Source organism: Canis lupus, chromosome 6 (assembly GCF_003254725.2).
Source record: "Canis lupus dingo isolate Sandy chromosome 6, ASM325472v2, whole genome shotgun sequence".
Classification (NCBI taxonomy): Eukaryota; Metazoa; Chordata; class Mammalia; order Carnivora; family Canidae; genus Canis; species Canis lupus.
Window position 1 is genome coordinate 54,538,958 of NC_064248.1, and position 14,118 is coordinate 54,553,075.

Genomic DNA, 14,118 nt, shown 5'->3' on the forward strand with positions numbered 1-14,118 from the left:
ACTCTTTCAAGAGGACTTAAATGAAATCAGGAAGCCTGTCTTCTCTCTTGTCAAGTGCACTAATTGGCCTGAAGCTCTTCGGTTCCTTTTAGCCTCAATTACGTGATTATACGTTATTAGAGCATCAATAATGAACAATTAAAAATAACACTCTTCCTGTGGGGAAATAAAAATACTAAAAAAAAAAAAAAAAAATCCAAGAATTTTGAAGCTGAGAAATTGCAACTCATCTTGAACATGCGAAATGTAATAAACTTTAAGGAGGGTTCTGAAAAAAAGCTTTAAGGAAAGGGTCTTGACATGACATTCTCTCTCCAACGTGATTTTCAGAAACCACCAAGAGAACTATGCTCCATCTGCAAAGCAACTCCTGTTTCCTGAGCATGTGTCAAGCCAGAGAATTAGAAATGTAGCTTTCAGAGAGGCAGGAAGTGCTTTCCCTTCCGTCACAGCAGGAGAGGGAAGTGTGGTTTATAACTAAGATTGTGGCGCCATCTTCTGGATTGGTAACTTCTAGAATGTTTCTAGACCGGGTTCTAAAAGAAAGGAGTCCCCAAACCCAACACCGGTAAGTGATGAAGAATGAAGGCATCTGGCGGGAGGGTGGGCCCGAATCACTAGACCATAGCACCTTCCCCAACCTGCTGCAACTCTACCTGCGGTGGTCTCTCGAGTCCAGAGCTAGAGTTCCACTCCAGCTCTTGCTCCTTCCCGTGGACTCCGGGTTCAGCAGCTTTGGCACCATTTGAGAGCTAGTGAGAGATGGAAATTCTCAGGCCCCAATCCAGACTTACTGAATCAGAATCTGCATTTTCCGGGCGACGTGTACACTCCCCGCAGTCTGAGAAGCTCTGTTCTATGTGCTTTCCTAACCATTCAGTCCCCTCTGCCTGAGTTCACGAATGCAGGGCAGGGGATACAGGATGAAAAAGGAAGACAGACACCTCACTGATGGATAGAATTACACAGACTTGATAAAATATGTCATTTATTAAACTTAAATATCTGCAAGTTATTAATCCATGCCAAAGGTAAAAGCAGAGCCACGATCATATTGCAAAGATTACACTTTCCAAAGATGGACTTTGCCATTTTCCAGAGACGAGACTTCGAGGACCCCTGCCTTATCTGCAGCTCTCTGAACCCCAAAAGCTTTCCTGCCTCTATTCCATTGATTCACATGCCTTGCTTCTACCTACCCCTCCCCCCTTCAAGGCAGTTCATAGTGTTCCCTGGGTCTCAGCCAGAAGCTTTCCTCTCCTGGATTCCCAGCACTCTCCCCACCACCTCGTTGTACAACCTTACACTCCTTCTTAGGACCCTTAATGTTGTACAAAATAGTTCTTTACCCGTCTTGGCTCCTTTTCCAGATCATAACTGCCTTTGAAAAAACCATGAATTTGAATTCACTCACTTATTCATTAATTTATTTTAATACTAAGCACCTACTATGTGCCAGGCATTGTGGGTTTGATCGAAACACAACGAGCACAATCCCAGCATTTTCAGAGCTCATTACGTTTGTAGGGTAAAATGTCAAACAGGTAATGGTAACAGAACAATTGATAATAATACGATAGGGAAAGTATAGGGTATTTGGGGGAACTCATATGGGGCCATCTAACTTAGACTCAGAAGGGCTATTTAAAATCTCAGCTAAAGGACACAGTTAATCAGTCAAAGGGGGAGATGGGGAGGGGTAATTGGGAGGAGCGCTCCAGGAAGAGGGAATGCTCGCATCACTAAAGCCACAACTGGGGCATCAGATACCACCCCAAATAAAGTGTATTTGACAATGTTTGGTGTTTGTGTTGCCTCAAACATCTCAAAGAGAAAGCAATTTGGCAAAATGGCTAGAGTTAATTTATCTTTAAAAACATATCTTTTTAAGAAAAGACAGCTTTTAAAGTATTGGTTAAAGGTATTTTTAAGTTGAGGATGACTGTGAATTTTTTTTAAAAAGCATTTTCAGAAAACCAGAATGACCAGATCATGGAGCCTGCTCTTCCATTCCAAGAATGGAAAGCAAATGGAGCTTTACCTGCAGTAACAGAAAGTTCCATGAGGCATCATGAATCTGGTCATAATCCCTGTGAAATAATGTGCTGTAGAGAACATCCTAAAATCATGGTCCAATTATTCACTTTGAGTTTTCTTAAATATATTACTCTCTTTATTGCTAAAATAAGCTTTTGGAGGGAAAGTATATACAGAGGGACATAAAAAAGTCTTCATGGTTTTCCAGTTAGAAATGAAACATGTGTCTCTCCTCTCCTTCCCAAGACCCCCCTAACACCATACTAAGTGAACTTAAAAGATTTAAATCCATAGGAACAATGAGAAAAGACAAGAGGAAATTAATGGAGTAATGATTTCAGTAAATAATGGACAAAGGCTTAGAAAATGTTTGTACATGGACGAGGGAGCCATACTCTATCTGCATGTGCATTGGAAAGGGGAGAAAGATTAATTGCCTTTCTAGAGATCTCTAGGACTTGCCAGATATGGCAGAGGAGAATCCTGAGAGAGACAGGGGTGGGAGAAAAAGTCTCCACAGCAAATCTGATATTCAGAAAATAAATATAAGAGGCCAATGACTATAAGAAAAATTTTAAGGAAAAATTATCTAAAATTTAAATTTGGCATGCCGGGGATGCCTGGGTGGCTCAGTGATTGAGCGTCTGTCTGCTTTTGGCTCAGGACGTGGTCCTGGAGTCTAGGGATCGAGTCCCGCATTGGGCTCCTGGCAGGAAGCCTGCTTCTCCCTCTGCCTGTGTCTCTCTATGTATCTCTCATGAATGAATAAATAAAGTCTTCAGAAAAAATTTTTAAAAATAATAAATTTGGCATTCCAGCTGACTTCCCACCAGTATAACAGAGTAAGGATATTTTCAGATATACAAGACTTCAAAGAATTTTCCTCCCATGCACCCTGTCCAGGAAGCCACTGTAGGACATGTTCCACTAAATAAAGGAATAAATCCAAAACAGAAGGATCCAGTGCAAGAGAGCTCCGTGTCGGGCTGGCAGCTTGGCCGGCCTCCAAAACTAGAGGGAAGCAAGAACACAGAAGACCCCAGGAAGACCCCATTGAAATATGCCTCTGAAAGCCTTACTTTCTGGAAAGTAAGAAGACATTAATATGGTGGCACAACTAGAAATAATAAAGGAGTACCTGTTATGATCATTACGGCAGATGGCGCAAGGTTAAAAAAAATGAAGTCTATCAGACTAGAGAGAAAAGACAGTAAGAAAGGAGCCCTGTTCTCTACTTGACTCTGCAATGAACCATATCATACATTCATCAGAAAACAAACACCGATTGTTAATTTAAAAGGATTTAACTTGAACTTCTGCTGTATTTTATTGGTCACAGAAATATTCTATAAACAGGCCCGAGATGGTCCCTCTAAATTAGACTCCAATGGCCTGTTTACTTCTTCACAGCAGACCAGGACCATCAGCCCAAAGCCCACCAGTGCCGAACTCAAATCCTCACATATCTATTTGTTTTAAATATAGTCCAAACCTCCTCCCAAATCTGTAGCCAGCTAGAGCCTACTTGATGTACAACCCCAGCCCCCCTGCGCCGTGAAACTGCCTCGAACATCTGCCAAGCATAGATAAGACCAGCCTATAGCTATGAGGCCCAAACCACTGCCCTTCAGAGCAGTTGCTGCTGAACACCATTACCTACGCACATGAGTCCTGATTTCCGCTTTCCCTCCAGGAGTCCCCTTGTCCTATTCCACTCATGGGTGGTGGTCCCACACCACCATCTCTGGAACTAATTTTTCCTTAGTTCGGTCAGTTTTTATGTGTTTTGACCCTGTTACTGGGAGGAACTTCCCCTCCCAGGCAATACTATCTAAGTGCCACCCATATGAAGTTTGTGTGTTACTGCCTCTCCTGATCCCATCTCCTTCTTGGTCAACCCTCAAATCTCCCAACTTATCATTTATTATTTGTAACAAATTACAAAGGTCTCCAGGTCCAAGGGGAGGGAATATAGACCTCACCTCTCCATGGAGGATGCTGACACTACACTGTCCAGAGCGCATGGGATGGGAGATCTATTCATGGGACCATCTTTGGAAGATACAAGGATGGCCCATATACAAAATTATGGTCCACTAAGATCCATATACAAAAATCAACTGCATTTCTACTCAGTAGCAACAATTAGAAAAAGAAATGTTAAATGGATACAATTTGCACCAGGACACTACAAACATCAAATGCCTAGACATAGAGCTAATGAAAGAGAAAGCTACCAAACATTACCGACAGACACTAAGGAAGTCTTAAATAAATGGACAGATCAAACATATTCAGGGATTGTAAGAATTCTGCAGTTGCCACGTACATAGAGGGGAGGGGTCAAGTTGGTTTATTGCGTTCAAGTATTTATGTGGAGTTTTGTTTATTATTGTTGGTTCAATCTTTTTCTCGTTATGAAATATGCCTCTGAGTTTTTTGAAATGCTCATTAGCCTAAGGTCTACACTGTCTGATATTAGAACATTTATCCAATAAAAGACTCATACCCAGAATACATAAAAATCTGTAATAGCACTAGGACAACTTGTAAAAGGGGGCCCAAAGATTTAAACGGCCACTTCAAAAAAGAGGATGTTCCAATGGGAGATAAACACGCAAAAGTTCAGCCTCATTACTGGTCAGGGAGCTGCAGAGTGAAGCCACAGTAATTTGCTGTTGATGGCTAAAGTACACAGAAAAAAGAAAAAAGAAAAAACCACTAGCAATATAAATATTGGCAAGGACTGGGAAAACTGGAATTCTCATACACTTGATGCTGGGAGCATAAAAATGGTACTACTTTGGAGAACAGTCTGCAATACATAACAAAGCTGGACACATTCCATTCCTGAAACTCGTACATATGTGCACCCAAAGATTTGCATAAGAATGTTTTTTTTTTAAGATTTTATTTATTTATTCATGAGAGACACAGAGAGACAGAGACATAGGCAGAGGGAGGAGCAGGGTCCACACAGGGAGCCCGATGCGGGACTCGATCCTGGGACTCCGGGATCACACCTTGAGCCAAAGGCAGACGCTCAACCACTGAGCCACCCAGGCGTCCCGCATAAGAATGTTTATAAGGACTACGTGGAACAGCTTCACACAGAAGAACCAATGCCCATCCATGGTAAGATGAACAAAGTATGGTCTATTCGTATAATTAAATATTATACAGCAATAAAAATGAGGGAACTCTTGCCACATCAACAATGGATCGGTCTCACAAGGGTGAGGGAAAAAGCCATACACAAAAGGGTATCTAATGTATATGAAGTTCAAAAAGAGGCAAAGCAATTTATGTGATAGAAGAGAGAAGAGTGGCTTTTGGAGGCTAACAGTTAGATGGCATGAGGGCGGCTCGGAGGTGTGACAATGTTCTATTTCTTGATTTGGAGGGTAGTAATGAGTGTGCACACTTTCTAAAAACTCATCGAGCTTACGATTTATGGACTTTCTTGCATATGTATTATACTTCAATAGAGTGTCTAAAATTCCTTTTAAATAATTTAACTCTATGTGGAGGATGTGGCAGGAATATCATCGCAGGACTAAAGTGGGTCCTCTCCTCGGTGAGCTACAGACTCTACCAGGTAGAGTTGCCTCACAAAGTCACCTTATTTGTACAAAAAAGGAGATCACAGGGAATAATTCCCAAAGCTGTGACTCCCTGAACAGGGGAAAACAGGTTCCTTTTTTTTAGGACTTGGGATGAATTTTCAGAGGGTCATCTTAACATTATAAAGAGGCAGAAGCACTTTCTGGCACTTTGATTCATCTGCTCAGGTGTGTTCCTCAAAAAAAATTTTTTTCTGTTCTAGCAGTTTGTTAGTTTGTAAAAGGTAAGGTTGACAGGCAGAAGCTTCTAGGAGTTCAGGAGGTCAGTCAGGTTGGTGACAAAATCCCTCCTCTAGTTTTATCCGCTCCTCATTCTTGAGGGGCACAGGGCAAAGGTCCATCTGCAGCTACTTCCTGCCACACATGCGTGTCGTCACAGGGATTCAGAGGGGGGCAATCTGTTTTCCCAGCTCGTCTGACACCTGCGTGCGACCACATTCCACCCCCCGCTGTTCATACCCTTGTGGTACCGCCATCTGTGGTTTCACGGCCTCTATACGCTTGGCCACAAACTGTACCAAACAGTGGAGTATAAAGTCTCCAAAAAGTAAGAAGTATAGCAGGATCACTGGGGGCCCCAGAAAGGGGGGGAACTACACGATGCTGGGGAGCACCATGCCGACGGCCTGCCAGTCCTCCGCGGGACATCTCCTCTGATGGTACGCAGCCAAGCTGCCTGACCGAAGATTTTCTTCATGTTTACTTCTACGAATCCAGGTACAACCCGAAGCGTTCATTGCTGCACACTCCCCCACTACCAGGCAGTCCAGGGCCAGTCTATCATTTCTTACTTCTATTCACCAGGGAATCTAAGTCCCAACAGTGCGCCGGTGTGTTGATAGTTTGAGACTTTTACATATTTCTAGAACAGTCGTGACAAAACTAGTATCAGGAGAGTGTTCATCTTAAGATCTTTTTTTAAAAAAGATTTTATTTATTTATTCATGAGAGACACACAGAGAGAGGCAGAGACACAGGCAGAGGGAGAAGCAGGCTCCTCCCAGGGAGCTGCATGTGGGACTCGATCCCTGGACCTAGGATCACGCCCTGAGCCAAAGGCAGATGCTCAGTCACTGAGCCACCCAGGTGTCCCCATCTTAAGATCTTAAGGCTTCAATCATCATGCCCAGTCTCTAGAAGCTGAGGAACAAAGCAAAGACAACCAGAAAACTCTGCATTCTATCATGTGTGAACCATGATCTGCATCATTCATTATTGAACAGTCACAGAGAAAATAATTTAATCCACTCAAGGGGCCTGGCAGCAAACAGACTGAAGAGACCAGAACAGCAGAGCTAGTATTGTCCAGATTGAGACTGTCAGAGTACAAACCTGAGTACCTCTATCCATGGCGGTCTTACCGAAGACCAGAAGCGTCAGGTCTAGAAGTGGCTCACGGTGTATTTGTTGTCCTCTGTTGTGAGGGCGCCTTTTTCACTGGTGGTGGATCCAGGGCATGACTCCCTCTAATTTTAGAGATCGTGTGGCTAATCGTACGAGGTGGGGCCTTGTCTGTATTGAGTGTAACTGGTCCTGTGGCGACCCATTTTTCCCAGTGTTGAGGTCCACCACGTTCCTACAGGTGAAGCTGGATTTCAGTAGGGAGGGGGAGGCAACAGTTTCCAACACTTGTTGAGCGCCTTCATCCCACTCCAATGGGTCTGTCTCAGGTCCTTTAAGTTTATCATAAAGGGGTTTTTGCAATCGGCAAAGTTAGGAATCCAGATGTGACAAGAAACGGCCATTCCCAAAAACCCACACAACTGTTTGTGGGTCCTTGATGGGGCCAGCTGACACGTTCTCCTTTCCTGAAGAAGACCCCATTGCCTCTCAGACATAATAAACTCCAAGTATTTTACAGCGTCCTTTGACATTTGGGCCTTTTCTTTTGATACCTTATATATTCCTTGCTGGCTATAGTATTTTTGTGACGTTCAACACCTCAATAATCAGAATTACAAGTCACGACATTATACTGAGACCTAATAGAATTTTAGGGATTTTATATAATTTCTAGAACAGCCATAGCATTCCACACAATATAGCCTAAGAAGCTTTATCATCACTTAGTTGATGATAAACCAAATAAGCCTAATTAGTCAAAAAGTCTTCATTTAGATTTTGAATTTGGGTAAGTTTGTCCAAAAATATCAGAAGGTTTTAAATATCAGAAGGATCCTACATGTCTAAGTAGGATCCTAGTTCATTACAAAACTTTTAACCAGGTTGACAATAACAGATTCTACAGGAGATTATAGTTGCTAAAAACTTAACTCTTTTAATATTAAGAAGATTCAGTTTCCTTAAGTAATCAAAGACCCACACAGAAACCATTTTTCCGTGGTAGATAAAGAAAAACTATGTTGACAATTTCTTATCGAGAGTAGGACAAATTCCAACCTATACCAGCATACCTTTTTTTTGAACTTTATTTTTTTAATAATCTCTACACTTACGGTGGGGCTCAAACCCATGACCCCAAAATAAGAGTCACATGCTCCTCTGACTGAGCCAGCCAGGCCCTCATACTAATGTACTCTTAAAACTCATTCAGTCCTCAGTCTCAATCAGGTGTAAAACACTTGTCAGGGATTCCTTTTTTACAGACTTTCTACAGCTCTCTTTTTACATTCAGATTTTGTCCTAAGTTTTCCCTCTCCTAGACAACCAGTCTCATTTTAGGACAAAGTTACTTTTTTTCCCCTCAACAAAAATGTATTTCCATTCCTCATACCTTTCTTACCAAAAACATATATCTTACTTTCCTTGCATACAGAGTTGTTTCCCATATTATTCCCAGTAGTCTTAATTACATTTATTAGAATTCTTAATGCTTAGAGACCTTAATTTCTAGAAAAACGAAGTAGGGGAAAAAAAAAAAGAAAAACTAAGTAGGAAAGCAATTGTGAGCTATTACACCATCATTCTTCAGCTCAGCAAATTTCTATTTCTATTCCTAGAAACATGTACTTTTCACAGTACTATTTTTGATAAAGCATAAAACATGTTTACTAACAGACCCAATTTATCATTAGTTTCTTTGTAACAGGACCAAAGTGAATAAGCCTATGTTTAGTAATCAATGTTTGCATAGTTTCTCCTACTTAGATTTAGATATCCAGTGAATTTAACCCAGTTTATCATCTAATCCAGCAAAACCTTAAAGTTGTAGGTTACCACAGATTTTGGAAGCCATTTATAAATTTACCTGTAGGATTTTTTACCTATTCAATCTACTTGTTCTTAACAATTTCCCAATAGTGTTGGGACCTATTGCCAATTTCTAAAGTTTTCTGCAGATATCTGGAGCACTTTGAGATATGGAATAGGTATTAAGGACCACTTGATTACCTTGGGCCCCAAGGTCCCAATTGGTATGCCTTTTTAGATAATCTCACAGCCTTTCTGGGAAAGGTGATGGGTTTTTAAACGACACAGCAGTGTCAGGTGCCCCTGCCAATTAGACCAAACCACCAGGTACCCAGGTTCTGCTCAACTGAACCCTCAACAGATTGTACCTACTTTGCTGGGCTGGAGCTTCCGAGTCTCTAAATGTCAGGTGCTGTAACCCTTCACCCCTGGGATGTTTAGGCTGAACTTCAAGGGGCATTCAATCCACCAACTTGACTTGAACGAGCTAGGCTTCACTAAATGAGTCCCCCCGCCCCCAAATTGCCCGGACTTTGTGAGACAACTGAAAGAGTAACTCTTACATCCATGCTGTGGGATCAGCACCTACCTCCATGGAAGGATCCTCTGAACAAAAGGTTCAGTGCAGCCAGTGGATCTCCCAATGGGGCAGCAACGCCAATCCAGCAACACTGGTGAGACAGGCGCTGTGGGAACAGGCCCCAAGTGAAAAAGATTATGCACTTGAGGTTATTGTTAAACTGCTTCTCTTATAGAGCACAAGGAGACTGTGGCCAGGTTGTGACCCCATTTATAGCCACGCTTAAAACAGAAGACTCTGGGCAGCCCGGTGGCTCAGCAGTTTAGTGACGCCTTCAGCCCAGGGTGTGATCCTGGAGACCCGGGATGGAGTCCCATGTCAGGCTCCCTGCATGGAGATAATCTCCCTCTGCCTGTGTCTCTACCCCTCTGTGTGTCTCTCATAAATAATAAAAAAAATCTTTAAAAATATAAAAAAAAATTTTTTAAATGGTTCCCCCTAAGGATGAGAAATTGACTTTTTCAGTGATTTTTGATAATAGATTTTTTTAAAGTGACGTGCATATGATATTTATAGGTCAGAATATTTCAATTATTCACAAGTGAAAATTGACTGATGTAAGTAAAAATGTAAAGTTTTCCAACAATGATAAAGTCCATCTAACAGAATACATTCTGCCTTTAGCCAAATTACAAACACATTTAAAAGTTTAAAAATTCCATGAGGAAATGACAGACACTACAGTATCACTAGTTTTAAGTCAAATGCTAATCATTATGAGGGGAACAAGGTGGAGGGTGACAAAATATACCACCCCAGAATATCCCATTTTGGTGTAATGACTATTTTTGAGCTAAAGACACTTAAAAAAAAAACAAAAAACAAAAAACAAAACAGGTGCAAGAAGGGTACTGACTCTCCTTTTCCTCCTGAAAACAAGCTAATACTTGTCCCTATATGGAAGATGTCCCCCCTAAACCAGAAGGAAATTACCACTCATCGTTGGCTTCCTCACATAGTTTATTCAACTTTTCCACAATTGCCTCTCTTTGCTCCACCTGGCATAAAAAGCCTTTAGGTTTTGCCACTTCTTTGGGCCATCTCCTTACGAGGGCTTCCCTATCACCTATAACTTGTATTCAATAAACTTTTATGGTTCCTTCCTGTTTCCCTGTCTTATGTCAACTTAATTCTTAGACCCAGCCAAAAACACAAAGAGGATAGAGGTAAAATTTTGCCTCCCCTGCAGAGGCAAACCCTAGATATATTTTATTCTGTTAATGCACAGCAAACAACCATAGTTATTTACACCCCTATTTTCTGTTGTAGGAAAAGTAGAAGCTTGGTATTAGAACACAGAGTGGTTCACTCAGGATGCAGTATGTTGCTCACAGGTGAAACTTACTTATTTTTCAGATTAAACTGACATTTCCAAGTGCAGCCTATAGAAGATGCTAAGACAAATTATAAGGAAAAAGGTGTTTCATGGTCAATCGTGTTCTAGAAATGCTGGATTTCTTTATTGTTGGTGTTCTTAGAACCATAGTTATGTTATGTATATGGTGATTCTCCAGGAGAAGGGTGTTCCTTTATGCCTCAAATGGTAAGGCAATTTAATGTTTGTTAAATTTTAAAAGGAATAAGGAATTAAAAATAAAGAAAACAAGAAACCCCAAATGGTTTTATCATGGTAAGAATCCATTACAGAAGGAATTAGGAGGCAGTTATTAGTAGGTTCACGGTAATCTAGAAATCTGAAAATCTCAAACTTCCCGCATAATTTAAAATCTTTCCCAGGCCTGATAATATCTTTTAAGGTCCCCTGGCTATTGCGTAGCATTTGTGAGGCACACTGAAATTTTGGGGGTTTTTACACTTTTTTTCTTGTAATCTCTACACACAACACGGGGCTCAAACTCATGACCCTGAGATCAAGAGTCACATGCTCCACCGACTGAGCCAGGTGCCTTGGTACATTGAAGGTTTTATGTGACTTTTCTAAAAGAGAAATTCATTCTGTTAAAAATCACATTTGATGGAACTTTTTAAAAAAGAGACATTGGGTGCTAAAAGGGATTTCTAACTGTCACTTTATTTTTGTGTTTTTCAAGATTAAGACTGTATGAACTATGTATAAACTACCCACTTTTTAGATACCAGAATAAAAAGAGCAAGCAAAGGTTGTACAGGATTTCTGATTATTTTTAATCTGAACAGAAAATGAGTAAGTAGACAAGTTTGCCAAATAGAGTGATAAAAACTGAATGTTATGTATTATGGAAATCAGTATATCGAGTTTTACTTTGGTAGCCGGTGATTCTTAGAGTTAATTCTGCAAAAAAACCAAAATCATTATACAGGAACAAGAATATAAAATGCCCATTTCTGAACCCTACTCTGATAAAACTGATTTCATATCTAGCTTATTGATAATATTCAGTTTCAGTTTTCCCTGTGCAAATAATACATGTAAGTCATTAATGGTGGTTTGGTGAGGTGAAATCAATTTCTTTTAGGATAATTCGACATAATAACCCAAATATAAAAAAGTTATTCAAGATTCACAGAGATAAACCAGTGCCTAGGAAACATAATTCACCCATGTGCGTAATTATAACATTTTTAAACATAAAATCACGGTCAAAGACAGTGATAACATTGCATACTCAGTGCATTACTTCATGTAGTGCGTTCCTATGGCTCATTTGGAGTTTAACACCATGTATCCACCGTACGTCTAATGAATGGGCTTCTAACATACACAGATCCATCCAATTCTTTTAAAAAATCTGAAACTCTTAAAGACCTTGAACTTGACATACAAGGGCTTTGTGTTTTAATATCCCAAACATTGGGAAGATTAGGTATGAAACACAGTAACCACCCCTTGTAAGCAAGACTGCACATAAGTTTCTGTTACATCCCCACAAAGAACCCCCCCAAACAACTCAATACTGCAGACTGAGAGGGGCACATTTATTATTTGGCCAAAGGAAATTCAAATGGCTTTCCTGGAGTCAAATGTACCCCAAGATCTATACAAGGAATGAGTATAATGGTGGCAGCTAAAGAAATCTGCCACTGTGTAATAAATGCTATTATGCATTGATGCTGTACATTTTGAGAATATACTATGATTTGTTTGCCACTATCATGGAGCACAAGAAAATGAAACTCAAGACTATCTTGTTATAACAGGATAAATGACGACCCCAGGTTTAAATAGGGTTCTTCATTGAAGGAAAAAATAGAGCCATAAAAGTCAAATTAGCTGACTTCAAATGGTTTACATCCCAGGATGAATCAGGTTACACTGATTTAAGCCCAATTTAATTTAGGCAGGTTTTTAACCACAAGAATAAGGACATTCTTAGTACATATTAATAATTAAACCAACATATACACAATTAGCAATATCCTATATAATATTAAATGGTTTAACAACTTGTTCTCAATTATTTCATATCTAATTAATTTGTTGTTTAAAAAAAACAAGCTCAGCTTTATTTTACAATGTACTGTGTATTTCTAAGTGTGTTCTGTAATGATTTCATTGAAGCAGTACAGCTCTCGGGATTCTAAGAGCCAAATTCAACCGTATCTTCTGTTATCTGTTTGAATTCATAACTGCCTCTGCCATCCATATGCAGGTAGTACTATGGGAAAGAAGCAGAGAGAAAAAACATCAATGACTAAAAGAATTTCCTTTTTGTCAGGAACTTATGTAGAGATGATTATATAGGAAAATGATTGGAGGTTATTTTAAGCCACTAATACCTTCAAAAGTTTTATACTCAGAAAGGTAAGACTAAATGAGGAAGTCTTTTCTTTTTAAAATAACAACAATATTATTCTGCTTGGAGTGGACACAGTACCTTCCTTCATGAAGGAATTCCTCATTATTTTGAAGGGAACCAGAATTCCTCATTATTTTGAAGGGAACCAAATGTATAGGCTTCCTACAAATCAGAATGCTTCCGTAACCCCACCACCAAAGATCTGACGTACCACAGGCTGAACTGTGCTAACTGTAAGCCTATTCAATAGGGCAGTCTCAAATACTTCCTTTATCTCGTTTCCTGGATCAGTTTGGAACCTCTAACTTAAGGCTTTTTGTTTGTTCATGGTCTTAGTAGAGAAGGAAAAGAACTATACGGTATGCCTGCATAACCCATCCTGTGAAGACACTTAGGACAGCAGTTAACAAAGGCTTCTGTTTCATTTAGCAGCTTTTTATTTACAGAAAAGATGTATTTTTCCATCTTCTGTATTATTTCTTAGCTATTCTAGTCTGACACTGCAGTCTGTGTCATCCCTCCTTCACATAATCACTGCTTGATATTCTGTGCTTATCTCCACCACCAGAAGAAGAGGGGATGTCAAATCCAAGCACTCTCACAGCCATGTGACTGATGTTTATGAGCTCCTGAGAAAATGCAAAGGCTTGGATACTTTTTAAACCACTTTATTAGTTATCCAATTTCTCATTTCACTCATGAAAAATGGACAAATTATAATATGTTTTAAGATAATAAAAAGTAAGGGCTCCTGGTTAAAAAGCAAGGGCTTAGTTGGTTAAGTGTCTGCCTTCAGCTCAGGTCATGATCCTAGGGTCCTGAGATCGAGCCCCACACTGGACTCCCTGCTCAGCAAGAGTCTGCCTCTCTCTCTCCCTGCCTCCTGCTCGTGCTCTCTCTCACTCTCTCAAATAAATAAAATCTTTAAAAAATAATAATAAAAGGTATCTTTAAAAGTCACACAGCTGTATAGAATTCCATTATTTTTAAA

At 40.1% G+C, this 14,118-nt stretch overlaps 1 protein-coding gene across 1 annotated transcript in view; it reads right to left on the reverse strand.

The window, feature by feature from the left end:
• Positions 1 to 11,403: 11,403 nt before the first annotated feature.
• ABCD3 (ATP binding cassette subfamily D member 3) overlaps positions 11,404 to 14,118 on the reverse strand; it is a 77,768-nt gene continuing 75,053 nt past the window's right edge. The window contains exon 23 of the mRNA XM_025417582.3: positions 11,404 to 12,986. Within this exon, the coding sequence (XP_025273367.1) occupies positions 12,909 to 12,986 (78 nt within the window). The 3' untranslated portion in view covers positions 11,404 to 12,908. The remainder of the gene's footprint in view (positions 12,987 to 14,118) is intronic.